Source organism: Sardina pilchardus, chromosome 19 (assembly GCF_963854185.1).
Source record: "Sardina pilchardus chromosome 19, fSarPil1.1, whole genome shotgun sequence".
NCBI lineage: Eukaryota > Metazoa > Chordata > Actinopteri > Clupeiformes > Clupeidae > Sardina > Sardina pilchardus.
Genome location: NC_085012.1, coordinates 25046073 through 25063710, shown reverse-complemented (window position 1 = coordinate 25063710; position 17638 = coordinate 25046073). Strand labels below are relative to the sequence as shown.

At 45.6% G+C, this 17638-nt stretch overlaps 1 protein-coding gene across 1 annotated transcript; it reads right to left on the bottom strand.

Annotated features, from left to right (window-relative positions):
• Positions 1-1646: 1646 nt before the first annotated feature.
• On the bottom strand, positions 1647-16241 carry crispld1a (cysteine-rich secretory protein LCCL domain containing 1a). Its single transcript, XM_062521043.1, has 15 exons — positions 16097-16241; positions 15390-15674; positions 10068-10186; positions 9378-9510; positions 8416-8531; positions 8097-8197; positions 7184-7393; positions 6188-6248; positions 6001-6067; positions 5777-5907; positions 5633-5676; positions 5348-5420; positions 4938-5013; positions 4704-4837; positions 1647-2992 (listed from the first exon to the last, which is right to left on the bottom strand). Exons 2-15 carry the CDS (start codon positions 15645-15647, stop codon positions 2941-2943), a joined length of 1575 nt encoding a protein of 524 aa, XP_062377027.1. The 5' UTR covers positions 15648-15674; positions 16097-16241; the 3' UTR covers positions 1647-2940.
• Between the last annotated feature and the right edge of the window lie 1397 nt (positions 16242-17638).

The window sequence follows — 17638 nt, the reverse complement described above, 5'->3', positions numbered from 1 at the left end:
TTTTGCTAGCTTCATTCCAGAACCCTTGGGGGAAATATGGCCCTGGCTACCCTGAGGGTGAGAGCCCATAAACACCAGATTAACTTTTCATTCCGGGATTCCAAGATTCCATGTCCATTGTTCTATTTACCGCATATTACATTCTGGAATATGTTTTAACATCCTGTGTATCATATTTATCTTGTGACATAATATCATGCACCACTAGAGGCTGAATCTGAACTTTTTTGTTTTGGTGCAGACCCATTTCATGAGTGGGGTTCATTCCTTTTTAAAAACCTCAGAAATCAAAGCTGCTTGGTTTGTGAAAATTGCTTTATTGCACTTCCCAAACAATGGTCTGGCATCATGCAGGGAAACGTGAGCCTAGAACATGGTCAACCAATTCTATCTCCAAAGTACAGATTTGCACAATAAACCCTGACTGAGGGGTCAACAACTTGCTAATAATACACATAAGAAATTTGAATGCATTCAATTTCTGCTTCTTGCAGATATTTAACCCCTTATAATAACACAAAGGCATGAGACATAATAATTTCCGAGTCTGTCACAAAAGCTGGAAAATACAGAGCCAAGGAGGTGCGAAATTGTTTTTGTTTTTTATTACAGTAATATTAAAGTTTTACTAAAATGGATACTCATTCTAGTAAATCGTGTACACATTTTACTAAAATGTGTTAAAATCTGTTAATTTTACTACTGTACATGTAGGCTACTTGTTGTTGCTGCATCATCTCAACGTTAATTTGAAATGGCACTGATACACCTCTGCTAAATCCTTTAATCACTTTGCCTATGTACAGCTACAGTAACCTAAATATTCTTACTACCTAAATTAGTGTATCCACCATGGAGGTGGTTGAAAACATCAACATTTTTGCATCAGTTAAGCCTATTTTACGCAAATGCCTTCAAACAGAGTGAACTGAAGTCAATAGACATCACATCATGCAGGCTATAAAGAACCCTTAGGGTTTCTTCTTTAAACCATTTTGAAGGGTACAAAAATAATGCAAGAACCATTTAGGGGTGCCATACAGTATATGAAGCATGCAATAAAACCATTTTTAGTTCTGTAAAGCACCTTTTTTCTAAGAGTGTAGGCTACCTGTCAATAGCTGTTCCAAATAAAATGTTGCATGAAGTATGTTTGAATTGAATTCTAATCAAGCCTATTTTTGGCGCCCATTTCTTAATTCAGTGTAGGCTACAGTACTTCAACTCAACAAGTAATAGCCTAAATTGTAATTAATTCAGCTGTAACTGACGTCTGCCTTGCTGGCTGGGTTTAAAAAATATGTGCTTGTTGTCTTCCACTCACGCCTCGTTTACAACTCACACCATTGCAGGAGTTTTTTGGGACCGCACTGAAGTACCTACAGTATCCCAAGGCAGGGACTTGATTCAGCCCTGTAGAAGTTCCCGGAATGTTGCGTTATAGGGCGGTTCGTCTAAAGGAAACGCAAACAACTGGCCCCGTAAAACTAAGTTCCAATTCCTGCATGGAGACAGCCCTGTTTAAAAAAAAAAAAAAAAAACCCTATGGGTTTATGAAGGACCACTGCAACACCACTGTTTACAAAAACTACAGAAACTTGTACTCATTTATTCATTACAAAATCAAACACTATAACAAAGCATATGTCAATAACACATGTAAAACACACGAATACATTAGATGCACTGTTATAAATATAACATTTACACTTCCAAAAACACATAGCTGTGGAACAGAAACAGCTGTGACGAGATTAGGCATATTCATTAGGTCTTTACGGGACAAAAAGGACTTTGACGGACACTACACTGTACATATCACTCCTGACCAGCAGGAGTGGGGACTAGCCACCAGCTCTCTTCCCATAATGCATTTCCACCAGGCCAGCGGCTGTGACAGCCATTGTGAAATAACACACCTGTATATACAGGGCATCTGCACGTGTGCAGACTCTGCCACCCCAACAAATTCCACTGCAAACAGGTCCCTGGCATGCCATGAGAGGTGTTGACAAATCTGGTGCAGAGCTCAAGATGGAGCTGCAGTGTGCATGACATCCACAGAGACGTTTGGCCAAGACATGAAACTCCCAAGTGCTGGAGGCATAAGGCCCATACTGTTCCAACTTTTGAAACAACAAACATAACATGACATTACATTTAACTTTATTGCTTAGGAATAACTTGATGTAATTTGTTACTTACTTAAATTTGTTACACTCACACACACACACACACACACACACACACACACACGCACGTAAACACACACACACACACACATACATAAACCCATCTACAAACCACATAGACGCAAGCACCCACATACCATACATGTAGCAGCACCCCTGTAAATACACTTTGTGATACAAAAATATAAAAAAATAGCTGAATGGCAATTCATTCTCCACATATTTATCATATTTCTAAGACACAGAGACAATTGACACAACAGCTCATCCATAAAACCGAGACAACAAAATGTGCCAGAGTGTGAAACATAAATTACAGAAGATTATAGACTTACAGTTAAGTGCTAACACATAAAAATGCAATATCTTCCAGGCACAATGGGTGATCTGACAACAGGATTATATGACTATGAGATCTGGCTAACCCAATAAAAACACAATTCACACATTCTACTCTTGGAACAGCACCAGAAGAGAAAAAACAAACTTTGAGGAATCTCTTCTTTGAAAGTGGATACTAAACAGGTTACCATGAGAGACCGGCTTCCCAGAATGCATTTTGTTTTTTTGTTTCTTTGTTTGTTTGTGTCAAGTGTTCTTTGCTCAATCATCATCACCAAAGCTGATGGTGACTTTTAGCCTTTAGCCTTTCGGATAAACCAGCCAGTTTTGCCTTCCGCGGAGCCACACCTACAGCTTCAACACCAAACTGTTCTCCCAGCGGGTTGGCCACTGAGTCTGCACGCGCTCAGATGACAGCAAATACTCGGAATGCCTTGGCTCCTGGGGGGTTCTGCAAACTAAAAGAAGCGAGGGAGAGAGAGAGAGAGAAAGGAGAAGAAGATCCATGATACACACTGTAGAGGAAAGACACTACAATAGAATAGCACTTTTGGCAGTGCTGTGTGACCACAGTCATGTTATACGAGGAGCCAGTGCACATAGTTTAAATTCAGCCATGAAAGCAAATGAGTATTGCAAACCCTAACACCTGCTGTGTGGATTCATTATTGCAGCCTGTGTGAATCGGAGAGCTGTGCGTGACATTTGCTGAGTAGGCAGAATAGTGTGTGTATGATCAGCGGTACTGTATGTGCAGACGTGCAGACGTGCACGCGCGTACACGCACACACACACACACACACACACACACACACACACACAAAAGAAAACAGGTTCAGATCTGCTACTCTCTCTCTCTCTCTCTCTCTCTCTCTCTCTCACACACACATACACACACACACACACACACACACACACACACACACATACGCACATACATCCACTCACACAATTTACAACTCCATTTCCCGCTTCAGCACTCACACACTTACACGCGCACGCAACAAAGATATGCACTCATGCTCAACCCCACCACACACACACACACACACACACAAAGATATGCACTTATGCTCGACCTCACCACACACACACACAAAACAGCCCTGCCAATAAGGCTGTGCTGTCGCAGTTTGGTCCAGTGTTGTGAGGTAATCGGCTGTGGTTTGATGAGATTACGGGGAGACAGGCAGCTCCTTTCCCTGCCCTCCACGCTCACTCACAGAGCCAAAGCACCTAACACACACACGCACACGCACACGCACACGCACACGCACACGCACACGCACACACACACACAAACACACACATGCTGGACACCAGATCCCACCACCTTAACTCCACCAACCTCACCTCCTGTGTGTGTGTGTGTGTGTGTGTGTATGTGTCTCTGCGTGTGTGTGTGTGTGTCTGTGTGTCTGTGTGTGTGTGTGTGTGTGTGTGTAAAGATACCTCTTTAAATAGCTTGGCCAGGGGATTACAATATTGCTAGATTAATTTGCAATGCTTCTTACAAAATGAAGTGGACTAACAACATGCCCACTCAGGTGCTGTGTGCACAGTGAAAACACACAGCATGGACAGCATGGCTCAGCAATTCATATACACCATGTGCACTGTGCTGAACGCATTAGCTGGGAATTAGACTCTTGCAGGTAGTAGCAGGAAGAACAGAAAGGGAGATATCTTAAAGCATGTGGCTAACTACTAGACTCAAGCATTACAATGCATTAAAAACTGTGCTGTAGCTCATATACAGTAGATTGGGCCTCAAAAGCTCTACTTTGGCTTTACTTTAAAGAATGTGTAGGAGGGATTTATATCATGATAGTACAATGCACCGGCTGTTGCAGTATACAGTGTAAAAAAACAATGACAGTGTCAGACATCTGCATAACATGGTTATGCTAATCTTATCATAGAGCTTTTGAGAGAGTGTATGTTTTATTAGAGCAGGTAAGTCACCTGGTTAGGTACACCACAGATTAACAGGTGAAGCCTCATGTGATATCACTAGCCTGCCTAGTGACATTAAACTGCTAAGAACATCAGACTGCAGATGGCACTGGAAGATCATGTCTGTTTGATTGATCCTTGATGGTGTGGACTGAGGTAAATATGGCATTGCACAGAGGATACACTTGTTTTGGGTAAGGCAGCGCTGTTTACCTTTCTGAGAAGATGCCGTTCTGGTAGGAGGCGATGTACTGTCTCCTCTTGTCCACAGACATCACATCAATGTATCCTCCAGACGCGTTCTTTATCACCCCGGCGTGGACCGCAGCTCTACAGATGCTGGATTTCTACAAAAAAGTCGGTAAAAAAACAAGATGGGTCAAGACGTAATTATGAGAAAGGATGTATTTGTTTGTGCTAGTTGTATGACTCTGTGGTAATGCTTACGTCCGAATAGATTCCGGTCCCAATGACTCGTGATATCTGAGGGTTCTCTTGCATGCAGTTCCGTGGGCAATATATCCTACAAGACATCCAAAATTATCTTTTTAATTGCAATCATTAGACGACCCTTGTGCTCCAATTCAAATTAAACATTGACTATGCAATAACAGCGTTATGTATTATTATGCAAACGTTTTATGCACAAATCAAGTTTAGAGCATATTCAATATGCAGAGTCGATTCAATATGCTTTCCATCAATAAAACCTAATCCCCCGTCCCACGGGGATCACATGCTTTACAGAGGAAGACAATGGAGCAGAACTCTCCGCTAGACTGGATGCAGCACATGAAGAGTTCCAGTGCCATGGCTGGGTACTGTGGGGCAGGAGGCTGAATGAGTGGGGTACCCACCTGGGGCAGTGCTTGGCAGGCCTCTGGTAGGGACACAGCTGGGCCACCGTCGTCTCGCACGTGACGACTTTCACTGCAACACAAGACACAAGTATGAGAGTGTATCTGTGTGTGTGTGTGGGGGGGAGAGGGAGAGAGAGAGAGACAGAGAGAGACAGAGAAAGAGAGTGAGTATCTGTGTGTGTGTGTGTGTGTGTGTGTGTGTGTGTGTGTGTGTGTGTGCGCGCTAATTTGGCAACAAGGCGGTCGAGACAGTTATTATTGGAGCCCCATGGCGCTACACACCTGTCACTTTTGACACTGTGAACGCGTTGGCACTCTGGTATTTCCTGTGAATGACAGATCCTGTTAGTTAAGCCTGCCATCACCAAGGCTCTGGCTGCTATTGCAGTTTGCTAACTGGCGGTGGCCAACACAATGCTGATTTACCCCAGAGACTGCACTCCATTCTTTAAGGATTTGATGAAAAACTCCTGTCTCCCTTGTCTGGACACATCCATCCAGCCGCCGTCATTGTCAATTACTCCGTAATGCAGACCAGCCCGGCAAATACTGGATTGCTATAAAACAAAACAAAAATCCACTCAATATTACTGTCAAGTGTATTAAGTACGTCAAAGTATTCAGGTTGAGACTGCTGCTCAGATCCTCACCATTTCGTAGTAAACAGTTCCAACGACTTTTCCTGTCGTATCTAGACACCCAGCTGGACACTCATACCTGCATTGACACCACATTAAAAAGCTCACTGAAAAAAGCGTATTGTTGAGAAATTCGACACAATCTTTCCCGTTTCTTTGCCACCACCACCCCATTTTACTTCACTGTAGGATGCCTTACCTGTTGCAGGGAGTTCCCTTGCACTGATCACGAAGCTTGGTGTCACAGTTCACGAGCTGGGCTGCAAAGACACAAAGCAGAGAGCAGGTGGTTGAGTTAACCAAGCTGCAGCATGACGTTTTTTACAGCATCCTCCACTCCCCTCCCTCCCTCCCTCCCTCCCTCCCCTTCCCTCCTCTCCTCTGTGGAGGCTGGTTGCAGTTACAGGCCGCGCTGTGGGGCTGGGCGGCCATGAGAGGGGAGCACGGTGCGGCGCGGGGAGGAGTTCCTGCGCGGCGGCCCTGGGGCTCTCTCTCTCTCTCTCTGAGGCTGGGCAGCAGCAGCAGCCGCCGCCGAGGGGTCTCAGCTTTCACATGGGGCCTCCTCCGCCTCCACACCGGAGAGGAAGCAATTTAAGACCCGCCGGCTTTCAGCTCGCCCAAAGAAAACACACACACACACACACACACACACACACACACATGCATGCACGTATGCACATACACACACACACACACACACACACATACACATATGCATGCACGTATGCACACACACACACACACGCATGAATGCTCACACACACACAAATACCCACTTACACACATATTTTCACACATATGCACACACATACGCACATGACAGATCAACCAAAAATCTCTCAGCCTGAAAAAGGTGACTTTCAATATATTTTGTAATAATAATATTAAAAAAGAGAGATTGGAGGGGCAGGTAAAACAGTTCAACTTGTGAAAACCTGACTCGGCATTTCAACTGGTGACACCACACCCTTTCCTTTCTCTACTGATAAAAAAAATGTCTTAGTCTTAGGACTTACTGCAGCCACTGCTAGCATTCCTCAAAGCAATATATAGGTCATCCCTGTTTCAGACACCAGTTTGTGAAGTGTGCCTGTGCTGTGTTTCCGGTGCGTCCATGTGTTCCTGATTATGTGCCACCATGCACTAGCCACTTTGGGCCTGAAACGTTAGGAGGAGGCTGGCTGGGGGCACTTACACATCTGCTGGGTGCTGACCACCTCGTTCCTGTCCAGCTCCACGGTGGGGGGTCTGGTGGGAGGGGGCTGCTGCTGGCGGGGCTGGGGCTCTGGTTGGGGCTGCTGGGGCTGGGGCTGGGGCTGGGGCTGGGGCTGGGGCTGGGGCTCAGGCTCGATGGAGTTGTTTTCCTCTCGGTCCTCAGGGGGAACACGCCTGGATGTGCCGTCGTCTGTGAAGCAGCCAGTGGACATTGATTTTATGCAAACATACAGTACACACACACACACACACACACATGCACAACACAAGGACTCGTAATGTTGTCACTAGCATTTGACTTACAGCAATTTCCTGTGTATAAAACACTTTGTGTATAAACAGCATGACAGCATTTTATGCAAATAATAATTTTCCAGAAGTGTATTGACCGCGCCCATGTCTTAAACTGCAACTTATTAAACATGATTTTATTGGGTCACAAAGCTCAGTCATGCAAAGGTCCTTATGCCACTGACATAATGCCACTATCTTTTTCATAATTAACTACATAAGTCACTCATAGTATGAATAGAAATCTACGGTAACTAACTGTTTTGTGTGACACATGCTGCTGTGGTATGCATAAAAACAAAGATGATCAGAAAAAATGAAAAGAAATGTATTTCTATGTATTGCCACTCCTATGTATAAACTCATAGTTGAAGAAATGTTGCCAAAACAATATATAAACCTCTGTTACAGTAATAAGCAAAAAATGATGGTATAACATTTTCATAATCCTCTTTTGGCTTTTGTCATTATGTTTATGCTCCCTGGATATCCATCACTGACACCATGATCTTGTTAATGTGATCTGGTTCTGCAGCAGAGGAACACAGAGGTTCCTTCAGGTAATGGGTGCCGCTGCTCAGTCCTGGTGCTCCAGACGGTACCTTTATAGCACAGGTTGTCCCTGCAGCCTCCTCCGTAGCTGGGCGGGCATGCTGAGCATGGGGTACCGTGTTTATATGGAGAATGGCCCCACCAGTTCCCCCTACACGGATCAGTAAACACACACAAACACACACACACACACACACACACACACACACACACACACACACACACACACACACACACCAATCAGTTTCAACTGTAACACACCAAACGACTTTGTAATTTCATCTTTTTCCATTTTAATATGCAAGGCGGGGGGGTAGCCTATGGAATAAATGGCACATGGCTGAGGCGGAGGAGAAACGACTTGCTTACTTGGGCGAGTAATTGCAGACCAAATAAACAGCCTTGGACCAGATCTGGCCCCACACGTTCATGTCGTAACACAAATTGATGGCACAGCCGATCCGGTTACTGGTGGCCCAGACGAGCTGAAAGCACACAGACACACGCCAAGAGAGAAGGGCTATAAGCAAACACACCACCTGAGAGAAAGCCTAAGGACCTGCATACTCTCTCTGGCAAGAGTTGAAATAAAATAAACAGTTGCTCTTCCATGGTTCAGTTTTCCATGCAGTAAATCTCCTTTTAATTGCTAAGCTTGCAGCCAGAAATGCAATCATGGAAATGTTACCACCGGAGAGTTAATCCATGTGTGTACCTGTACAGCAGTGTGATTTGTAAACACTTGTCCCGCACTCCTTGGTATTACCAGGAGCAATGGGAATAGATGTCACCGCAGCACTATCTTTCTTGTGTATATCATAGTTTAATGTATGCAATACTGCACAATATTTTTCAGTTTGTTACTTTCCGCTGGGTAGATTCTGTGCTTACCTATGTGATGTGTTAATATGTTTGATATTCCAGCATTCAGAGGTGGACATCCCAGGGTCCAGAAAGTCCTGCCATATCATCTTTCTACCTGTGCACTTAACACAGGTGATATCACTAATTATCTGATCTACCTGGCTGCTAATTAGGACTAGCTGGTTTGAAAAATGGTTGGATCAAATACTTGGCAGGACTTTTACTTTCTGAACCCTGGATGTCCGCCTCTGCCAGCATTGCTGATCTTGTATACACCTGAGTGTAAAGCGTGTACACAAGATCAACAATGTCTTGTTCCTCCCATGTGTTGAGTGTAGGCTACTTCAGTGTAGTGTGCATCATTACTCAAGCAGTCCAGGTGTGTATGAGTGTTACCTGAGTGGTGTTGATCATTTGCATGGGTGTTACTTAAAGCATGATGAGTGTGTGTGTGTGTGTGTGTGTACCTGTGTGTAGTGTGTGCAGACCGGTCCAGAACACCTGAAGGGGCAGTGGGGGTTACACTCCTGAGGGTAGGGGAAGGAGTAGTCCCTGACCTCATCATACCACGCCTGCACATGGGACGTTGGAGGACGGTATCTGAGAAAGGACAGAGACAGCGGAATGAATGAGTGAATGAATGAATGAATGAATGAATGAATGAATGAATGAATGAATGAATGAATGGGTCAATCAAACAATCAATCATTCATTCATTCATTCATTCATTCATTCATTCAGTGTAACAAACAATCAATAAGTCAATCCTTCCTTCTGGACTACTATAGTCTACTATACTATATGTGGACGTTAGTAATGTGATTGCAGTTTCTTAGAGTGCTGGGTAAAAAAGAAGACACATGTAATAAGATGGTTGATGTACAATATTGTCTTGACAAATACAGCGGTAGAGATGAACGAGATCAATCATTTTCCTTTCTTCATTGATGTTAATATGCTCGTCCTCTTTTTTGTCTTTTATTTACTGTGATGTGATGTGCCACCATTTTCCATGGTTTTGACATAATGTTCTTAGCAAAGATCTTTGGTTCTTGGTGTGCTACCAGCCAATGTTTTTTTTGCTATTATTCTCATTCTATTACAGAACCTTTAAACGCTTCAAAAGAAAGTGCAAATGGACCACAGACTGTACTGACCTTCCCCAGTGGACCCCCAGGTTCTGTCCAATCTGAGGCAGCAGTCCGGCTGGTCCGTGCTCCCACAGGCAAGTCTCCGCCCACTCTTCGGCTGACCGCTCCAACTCCGTGTCCCACACCTGACCAATCACAACAGAGGATCAGATTCCCAGCAAAGACAATTAGATGGTAACTGTACATCACAAGTATGTACAACTACAGCTATACCATAACACATTCTACTGTATGTAGAACAAACTTTGGATTCCTGCCATTTTTTATCCCATGGCTTTCTGGTATTCTACTCTCCATCCTTCTCTAGAGAGTGGTGGTGGTGGTAATTAGCTAATCCAGACAGCTGGCACTAGACACTGTGGTGGATTTGCAGGCACTCTGGAACTAGTCTCCGCACCTCTGCCCTTATCCCCCCGCCCACGCTGGATTAGGCCAGCAGCAGCATGAGATACATTACACCTCAATACAATCACATGAGCAGTCCACCAGTAAGCCCTCAGGATACAACCGCTGCCGAGGTCAACACACAACCAAACATGGAGAGGGACATACATGTAGAGGCCAGATGGAAGGACTTGTGAGTCAGTTGATGAGTCCAATAGATTGATTGACAGATAGATAGACAGACAGACAGATAGACAGACAGACACAAACAGACAAACATCTCTGTCTCTGTGTGTCTGTCATTCCTGTCAAGCCATTGATTTATTGCAATGCTTGCTGTCCTTTTTTTAAAACTGTGTGTCCTGTTGCCAATTGGGCATAGAGAATGCATTATGATTGATTCAATTACAGCTGCACAGGAGCCTCTAAGTGCCAGGCCTTTGATGCCAGATGCTCCATTATGGCTGGAAAAAGAGACCTCAGTGTCCCAAATAGTGCCCTTGCCAAAACACTGTTTTCTCTAAAAATGCGTGTGCGAGCGCGTGCACACACATACACACACACAGAGACGCACACACGCACACATGTATGCACGCAGACACTCATGCACACACATCCACATCCACAAGCACATACAGTTCACACAAACACACACACACACACACACACACACACATACACACACACACACAAAACAATGCTGTCCTTGTTGAAATGCCTTCCACATGTTGCCGAAGCCTGCAGGGCTGGGTTTCTGCCCTGCCATTTTGGACTGCCCCACTCCTTCAGTGTTTGACAGTTAATATCGAGTTCCCATTCAGCAGACCCAGGAATGTCAGTCAGCGGGTACCACCGCGCCGCTCACTCAGCTCAGCTGACCCAGATCCAGAGACTTGCACACAAACACTGAGTGCTGCTGCTGCTGCTGCTGCTGCTGTTTCCCCTGCTTGCTTGCTTGCTTGGGGACGCATTTGCTTAGAAGTGCACCTTCACTTCACGCAGAGAGAATTGGAAAACACAGTCTAGAAACCAGTGGAAGTATAGGAGCTTGAGCCAGTGGGCTTGAGGGGATTGGTGTGTGTATGTGTGTGTGTGTGTGTGTGTGTGTGTGTGTTTGTGCGTGTGTGTGTGTGTCTTTTGTGAGTGAGTGAGTGAGTGATGGGGTGTTTGCGTATTAAGTAAGAATACTGTATGTGAATATGTGTCCATACAGTATGTGCCAAAATGTGTGCGTTTCTTTGTGCGCATGTCAATGAGTATGCATGTGTGTGTGTATGTGTGTGTGTGTGTGTGTGTGTGTGTGCAGGAGATGCTGGGTGCCTATGCTGTCATTTCACACCTTTGTGCCCAGAGGTCCCAGTGCTCTGCAGCACAGTAAAGCTGCCACTGAGTCTCCAGTAAAACTGTGCCGTCAAACACTAACACCAGCACGCACACCTGGCCAACGGATGTCTGGTCCACGGGCATGTGCACGTTTCCCGGCATAGCTTTTATTCTGGCAAAACACTCATACACACACACACACACACACACACACACACACGTGTATACTCACACACACACACATACACACACAGAGCTGGAAAACATTGCAACGCATTCCTCTTATCTCTGATGAGAAAAACTGAGAAGTTGACGAAATGGCTATAATGAGATTTTATCTCGGCCGATACGCATCTGACTCTTGCAACAGGTACAAGCCAAATCTGACAACATTTCCATCGCCAGCAATACAATGTGCGCACACACACACACACACACACACACAACCTCTATATCAAGAATGTCAATTCATTGACCTTCACGGGTCAACGAGAGGGCCAGCGACGTCCTTTAAATGAACCAACTACTCCACTGTGCCGCCCTCTTCCCCACCGCAACACCAAACGAGAATTTGAAGACCGAGTTTTGAGAACGAGTTTTTCTGCAGGACACAGGACTCCTCGGCCACTGATCCAGAATCAGAGTCGGGAGAGGGGAATGAACCTACGCAGCAGAAAAACCCCAAATGTGAACTGGCCTCCCCTCCGCGGCTCCCCTCCCCTTCCGAGCGCCCCAACCATCCCAGCAGGGGGGCCCCCAGTTAGCCGACCGCACTTAGCCGGGGCTCAGTAAAGAAAAACATGCCTCCTGGTCCCCACTGGCCGCTCCCACACAGGCCATTGTTTAGGTCATTTAACACCTCATTAGGGGCCGAGGTGGCTCGCTCTCGTCTGGGAGCGCTCCAATTCAGCCGACAGGCCCCAACATGAGCGACTCGTGTTTTTTCCATGTGCTACGCTAAGACTGACAGAAGGTATGTTGAAGGTGTGTGTATATGTGTGTGTTTGTGGATCTGTGTGTGTGTGTGTGTGTGTGTGTGTGTGTGTGTGTGTGTGTGTGACCATGCAAAGAGAGAGGGAGAGAATGCAGAAGGACAGAAAGACATACGCTGACGAACGACTCACATTGAAAGAAGCTGTGGTTAGGAAGAGAGAGAGACAGAGAACGAGAGATGGAGAGATAGAGACCCAGAGAGAGAGAGAGAGAGGAAGAGTGAATAAAAGGACATGCAGAGAGAGAGAGAGAGAGAGAGAGAGAGAAAACAGAGGTTTCTGGGCTCCCGTTTCCCACAGACGCCCCCTATGCTGATTGTTGTGAGAATCCAGACGTTTATCGGCTCCATCTGCGCTCCGCCACTGGGCTCCATCACATTCCTCATGCCCATATCCATCACGTCCTCCTTATCAAATCAGCTGCACTCGCGGCCCGAGCCTGACCCACTTTCCCCCGGCACCGGAAGACAATAAGCAACGCTGCACTTCCTCCTTTGATGAATGTGTGCAGGCCTGAGATTTATGGCATTGTGTCAGTGGCAATATTATTTTTAGACGGGGTTGGGACACCGAGAGGCTAAACAAACAGTTGAAATAGAAGCCTAATCCTCATTTTTCTGTGTGAAAACAATAGCCTGATAGCACAGAGCCCCATTCCCTCCCCATTGAAAGGAGTCTTAAATAAGGGGGTTGAGAGGGCTCATTCATGAACACACACACAGACACATACAAACACCACACACACACACACACACACACACACACACACGTGATGGTGTGTGTATGTGTGTGTGTAGAATCTGTAGATATATACGTGGATTTAAAGAGATGTATATCTGTGTGTGTAGCTATATTTCTTGAATTTCCCCTTGGGGATCAATAAAGTATCTATCTATCTATCTATCTATCTATCTATATGTGGATTTAAAGAGACGTATATACTGTATATTTACACACACACACACACACACACACTCACACACACACATGGAGTGTATGCGTGTGTGTGTGTGTGTGTGTGTGTGTGTGTAGATAGATATGTGTGGATTTAAAGAGATGCACTCAGACCTCTCCAGCGCTGGCTAAGTGTGCAGCCACTGGAGATGATGGGCATGAGCTGAAAGCTGCAAAGTGCCAACACCTCTTAAAAGTGACTCATCCAGAAAACTCCCTGGTCCGAGGACGGGAGCCGCTGCCAGGGCAGGCGCGATGCCAGGCGGGCAGAGGAAGATGGAGTGACCACAGAACGGGGGAGGGGTGACATCGCACCCAAAGATGTTGCTGCCACACACACACACACACACATACGCGTGCGCACACACACACACACACACATGCAAGCATGCAGGCACACACATATACAAAAACACACACAGCAGTAAAAGACAGTCACTCTCTTTATTTTCCTCAAGCATTCTACCTCTCACTCTATACAGCTCAGGCTCTCTCTCTCTCTCTCTCTCTCTCTCTCTCTTACACTCTTTGCTTTGCTTGTTTGACTCCTGACATCTTTCCTCTCCAACACCCTTACCTGTCATCTCCATCTGAATCTCTCTCTCTATCTCTCCTCTCTTGCTCTCTCATCATCTCTATCTCTATCTCCCTTGCTTCCTGTTGCACTACTAAACACAAACTATCTCTCTAATCTCTCTCTCTCTCTACTTCTCCTTTCACCTCTTTCATTTCCTCTTTTTCCACCTCCATCTGTTCCCTCTCTCCACCTTCCTCTCTCTCTCTCATCTCTCCTTCTATCTGCGTGTGAAGTGGGTGGTCTTCCACTACGCGTGGAGCGAACAGCATACCGGACACACTGGCACCACATGAGAGGGGACAGATGAGGAAACAGCTCAGCCCTTCTCCCCTGTGTTAGAGGCACCGTAGTAGACAGTGGCACACCTCTCTGCTGAGACTCAACTGGCATTGGTGAGAGGACGGGAGACACTGACTGAATATATCCTAAGATGACCCTCCGTCGAGTGGTCACATCTCCCTCCCTCGGTTCAGGGTCTCTCCTCGAGCCTGCATGCCTTTCCTTATACTCCCCCCACGGTGCCTCCCCTGGCTAAAAAACAACCCATTGTAATAGGAGACACTCACTCTGCCAATTTGCTGGCTAAGCTTTCTCTCTCTCTCTCTCTCCTCTCTCTCTCTCTCTCACTCGCTCTCACTCCTTCCTGTCCCTCTCACTTGTTTTTTACCTGAACTGCCAAACTGGGAGAACCTCCACCGGTGTTCTGAATGAGATCCTCCACAGATCACAGATCAATTATATAATTGCACGTCTCAGCAGTTATTACAGACTCAGGGGGGGCAGACATCTGCTCAGGCTCCTGCACTGACACGTTTGTTCAGCTTGATCCAGCGGCAACACACTGTGATTGAGGTGCTCAACATGGCACAGATATGGTAGCTGTCTTGCAACTCTAATTGAAGTTAGTTTAGCATGAATTCTGATATGGCAGCAAGGTATTAACACTAAATCTGAGTTGTGTTTAAAGGCTTTAACAACAGCACAGGCGCAGTCAGACACGTTTCAATCTGTCTTTACTTGCACATGCATCACTGTAACACCTGAAGTGTTGGTCTTTCATAAACCTGCGCAAAGTAATGAGTAAAACATGTTATTTACCATGTGCTCCATGTTAGAGGACTGGGGGTACACCTGGCCCCTGAGTTTGTTGTGCAGATCCAGGATCGCTTGCATGTCGCTTTGACTGATGGCTCTCTTCCCGCGTTGTTTCGCCTGCCACCCGTCCCCGTCCTCATCCATATACTTCTCCAACAAGGCGCTCAAGTCAGTAGAGTTGAGGAGCACCATGGACAACGCGGTCTGGGAAAGTATCAGGAGACAGACGCATCGAAGCCATTGCTGTGCTGAGCGTTTCATTTCTGCGAGGCCAGTAATTCCACGATTCTGTTGAACAAGAAGATGTCAGAGGATTCAGCTATATGTCAATCATTTGCATCAGCTCTGGCACCAGGAGTGGTCCTGGTTATCTTTCACAACCTGGCGCCGAGGTATCCTCGACGTGGCACAAATATCTACATTTATTTTTCAAGACTTCCACCACACATTTCCCTAGTATTGAAACCAGCACCAAACAAGACAACTTGCGCAACGATCAGAAACCGGTTCGAAAGTCGCGAGTATTTCTTGAGAATGACATGCAGGTGTTGAACGCTACTACCACCGTCTGGGGTCAGTTACGCATGCTTAGGATTTTGGTCACAATCCTATTTGGCACACACGTGCAGAAACACAGTAGACTGAAGCTCAAAATAAACGGACTTAACGTTTTAAAGGTGGGTTGCTCATGATCATAGGCGTAATCTTACTTTGCTTGTATTCCGTGTCCCGCAGATCCCGTTCCCACCGGCAGACTTCAACTCATATGTATATCGTGAACTGCAAAGAAAGTCGATGTGCTAGTTCGACTACCTTGCAAACAGCATGCGTAACCCGGAGACTCGGTAGAGTACGTTCCGAAATGATGTTGCCAGTAGAGTGATGCTGGAGAGCAGTTGCATGTGATGAAAAGTCATAAATCCTGAGATGTGTCTGCAAGACGCTTTGTATAAGCCTGACTCGATTTTTCAAAAGTGAAATTGCAAATGAGTTCAAGAAGAGCGCTGATTGAAAACTTTTGGGAGGACTAGGCTAGGTTGGACGAACGCACCAAGACTCATTCAGCAAACCACAGAATATCACGTCTTATTTATCTTGCACTTCAATGTAGTGACAAGTGACGTTTTAAAACCACACCTCTGACTACTACTGCTCCAGCCCATCTGTACCCTACCCAGAACCGTTCCAGTCTGGCCAATACTACAATACATCACCTATACAAAAGACCGTGACTTGAGGCCGCAGCGAGTGACTGGGTTGTTAACCGTGTGTGTTTGTGTGTGTGTGTGTGTGTGTGTGTGTGTGTGTGTGTGTGTGCGCGCGCGCGCGCGCGTCTCTGGGGAATGGTTCTCTCTCTCTCTCTCTCTCTCCCTCTCTCAGACCTGATATAGGCTGTGAACAGGTTGGGACAGGATTTGTACTGCCTCATCTCTATGGTTATGTTGTGAAACAATCTATGAGCAATAGTTTTATTCTGTAAGACCATATGCACCTATCAAGTCTAGAGAGTCAGTCTTGATTCTTCCATTAAAACCAAATTGCTGATTACTGTCGTCTTGGGCACCTATGTTAACACTGCCACTATAGGCTAGTAATGCACCCTACCATAAGATGGTAATTAGGCTACTTAATTAGTGTTCTGTAAAATGGTGGAATTGTGGCTGATTAATATTTGAGGTTATTTTCCATATTTGTAACTGATTCATACCACGAAGTCGCCCGCCTGGATAGTTATAATAACACACCCCTCCCTAATCTTGAATATTTATCTAAAGGTTGGTATAGTAATTATCTAGCCATAGGAACACATGACAATTACTAAGAACACTTCCCACTCAACTCCTGATTTTCCATAGAAATCAAAATGTTCACTCTGGCCAACATCATAAGGATACACTAAACATTCAAGCTCTGGTTTTAAATGAACACGAGTGTATAGATACTCTGTATTTGCTGCCATTACAAGTTGGAAACAACTCTGTGTTTTCTCTTCAATCATGCTCCACCGTACACACTAATAACAGACGAAGTGCAGCAGACGAAACAGTGGAGACGGCCGCTTGAGCTGGAACATGTGAGCGCACAGCTTGTAAGGGTCTGGTCTGGTGCTTCGGAATGACACATCGCTGACCGGCCTGGCTGCCGCGCCGTTTCGGCCCCGTCTGTCCACGTTAGCACTTTCCACCCGCAAGTGTTTTCCCTCAGTCGCATTCGTCAATACAACTTCACTTTTCTGTTAATCCCTAAATGGA

Coding starts and splice junctions, on each gene's coding strand:
- crispld1a (XM_062521043.1), bottom strand. CDS start 15,647: ATGAAACGCTCAGCACAGCAATGGCTTCGATGCGTCTGTCTCCTGATA. Junction 5,421..5,632: donor CACAGTGTCAAAAGTGACAG/GTGTGTAGCGCC, acceptor CTTGTGTTGCAG/TGAAAGTCGTCACGTGCGAG. Junction 4,838..4,937: donor GGACCGGAATCTATTCGGAC/GTAAGCATTACC, acceptor ACTTTTTTGTAG/AAATCCAGCATCTGTAGAGC.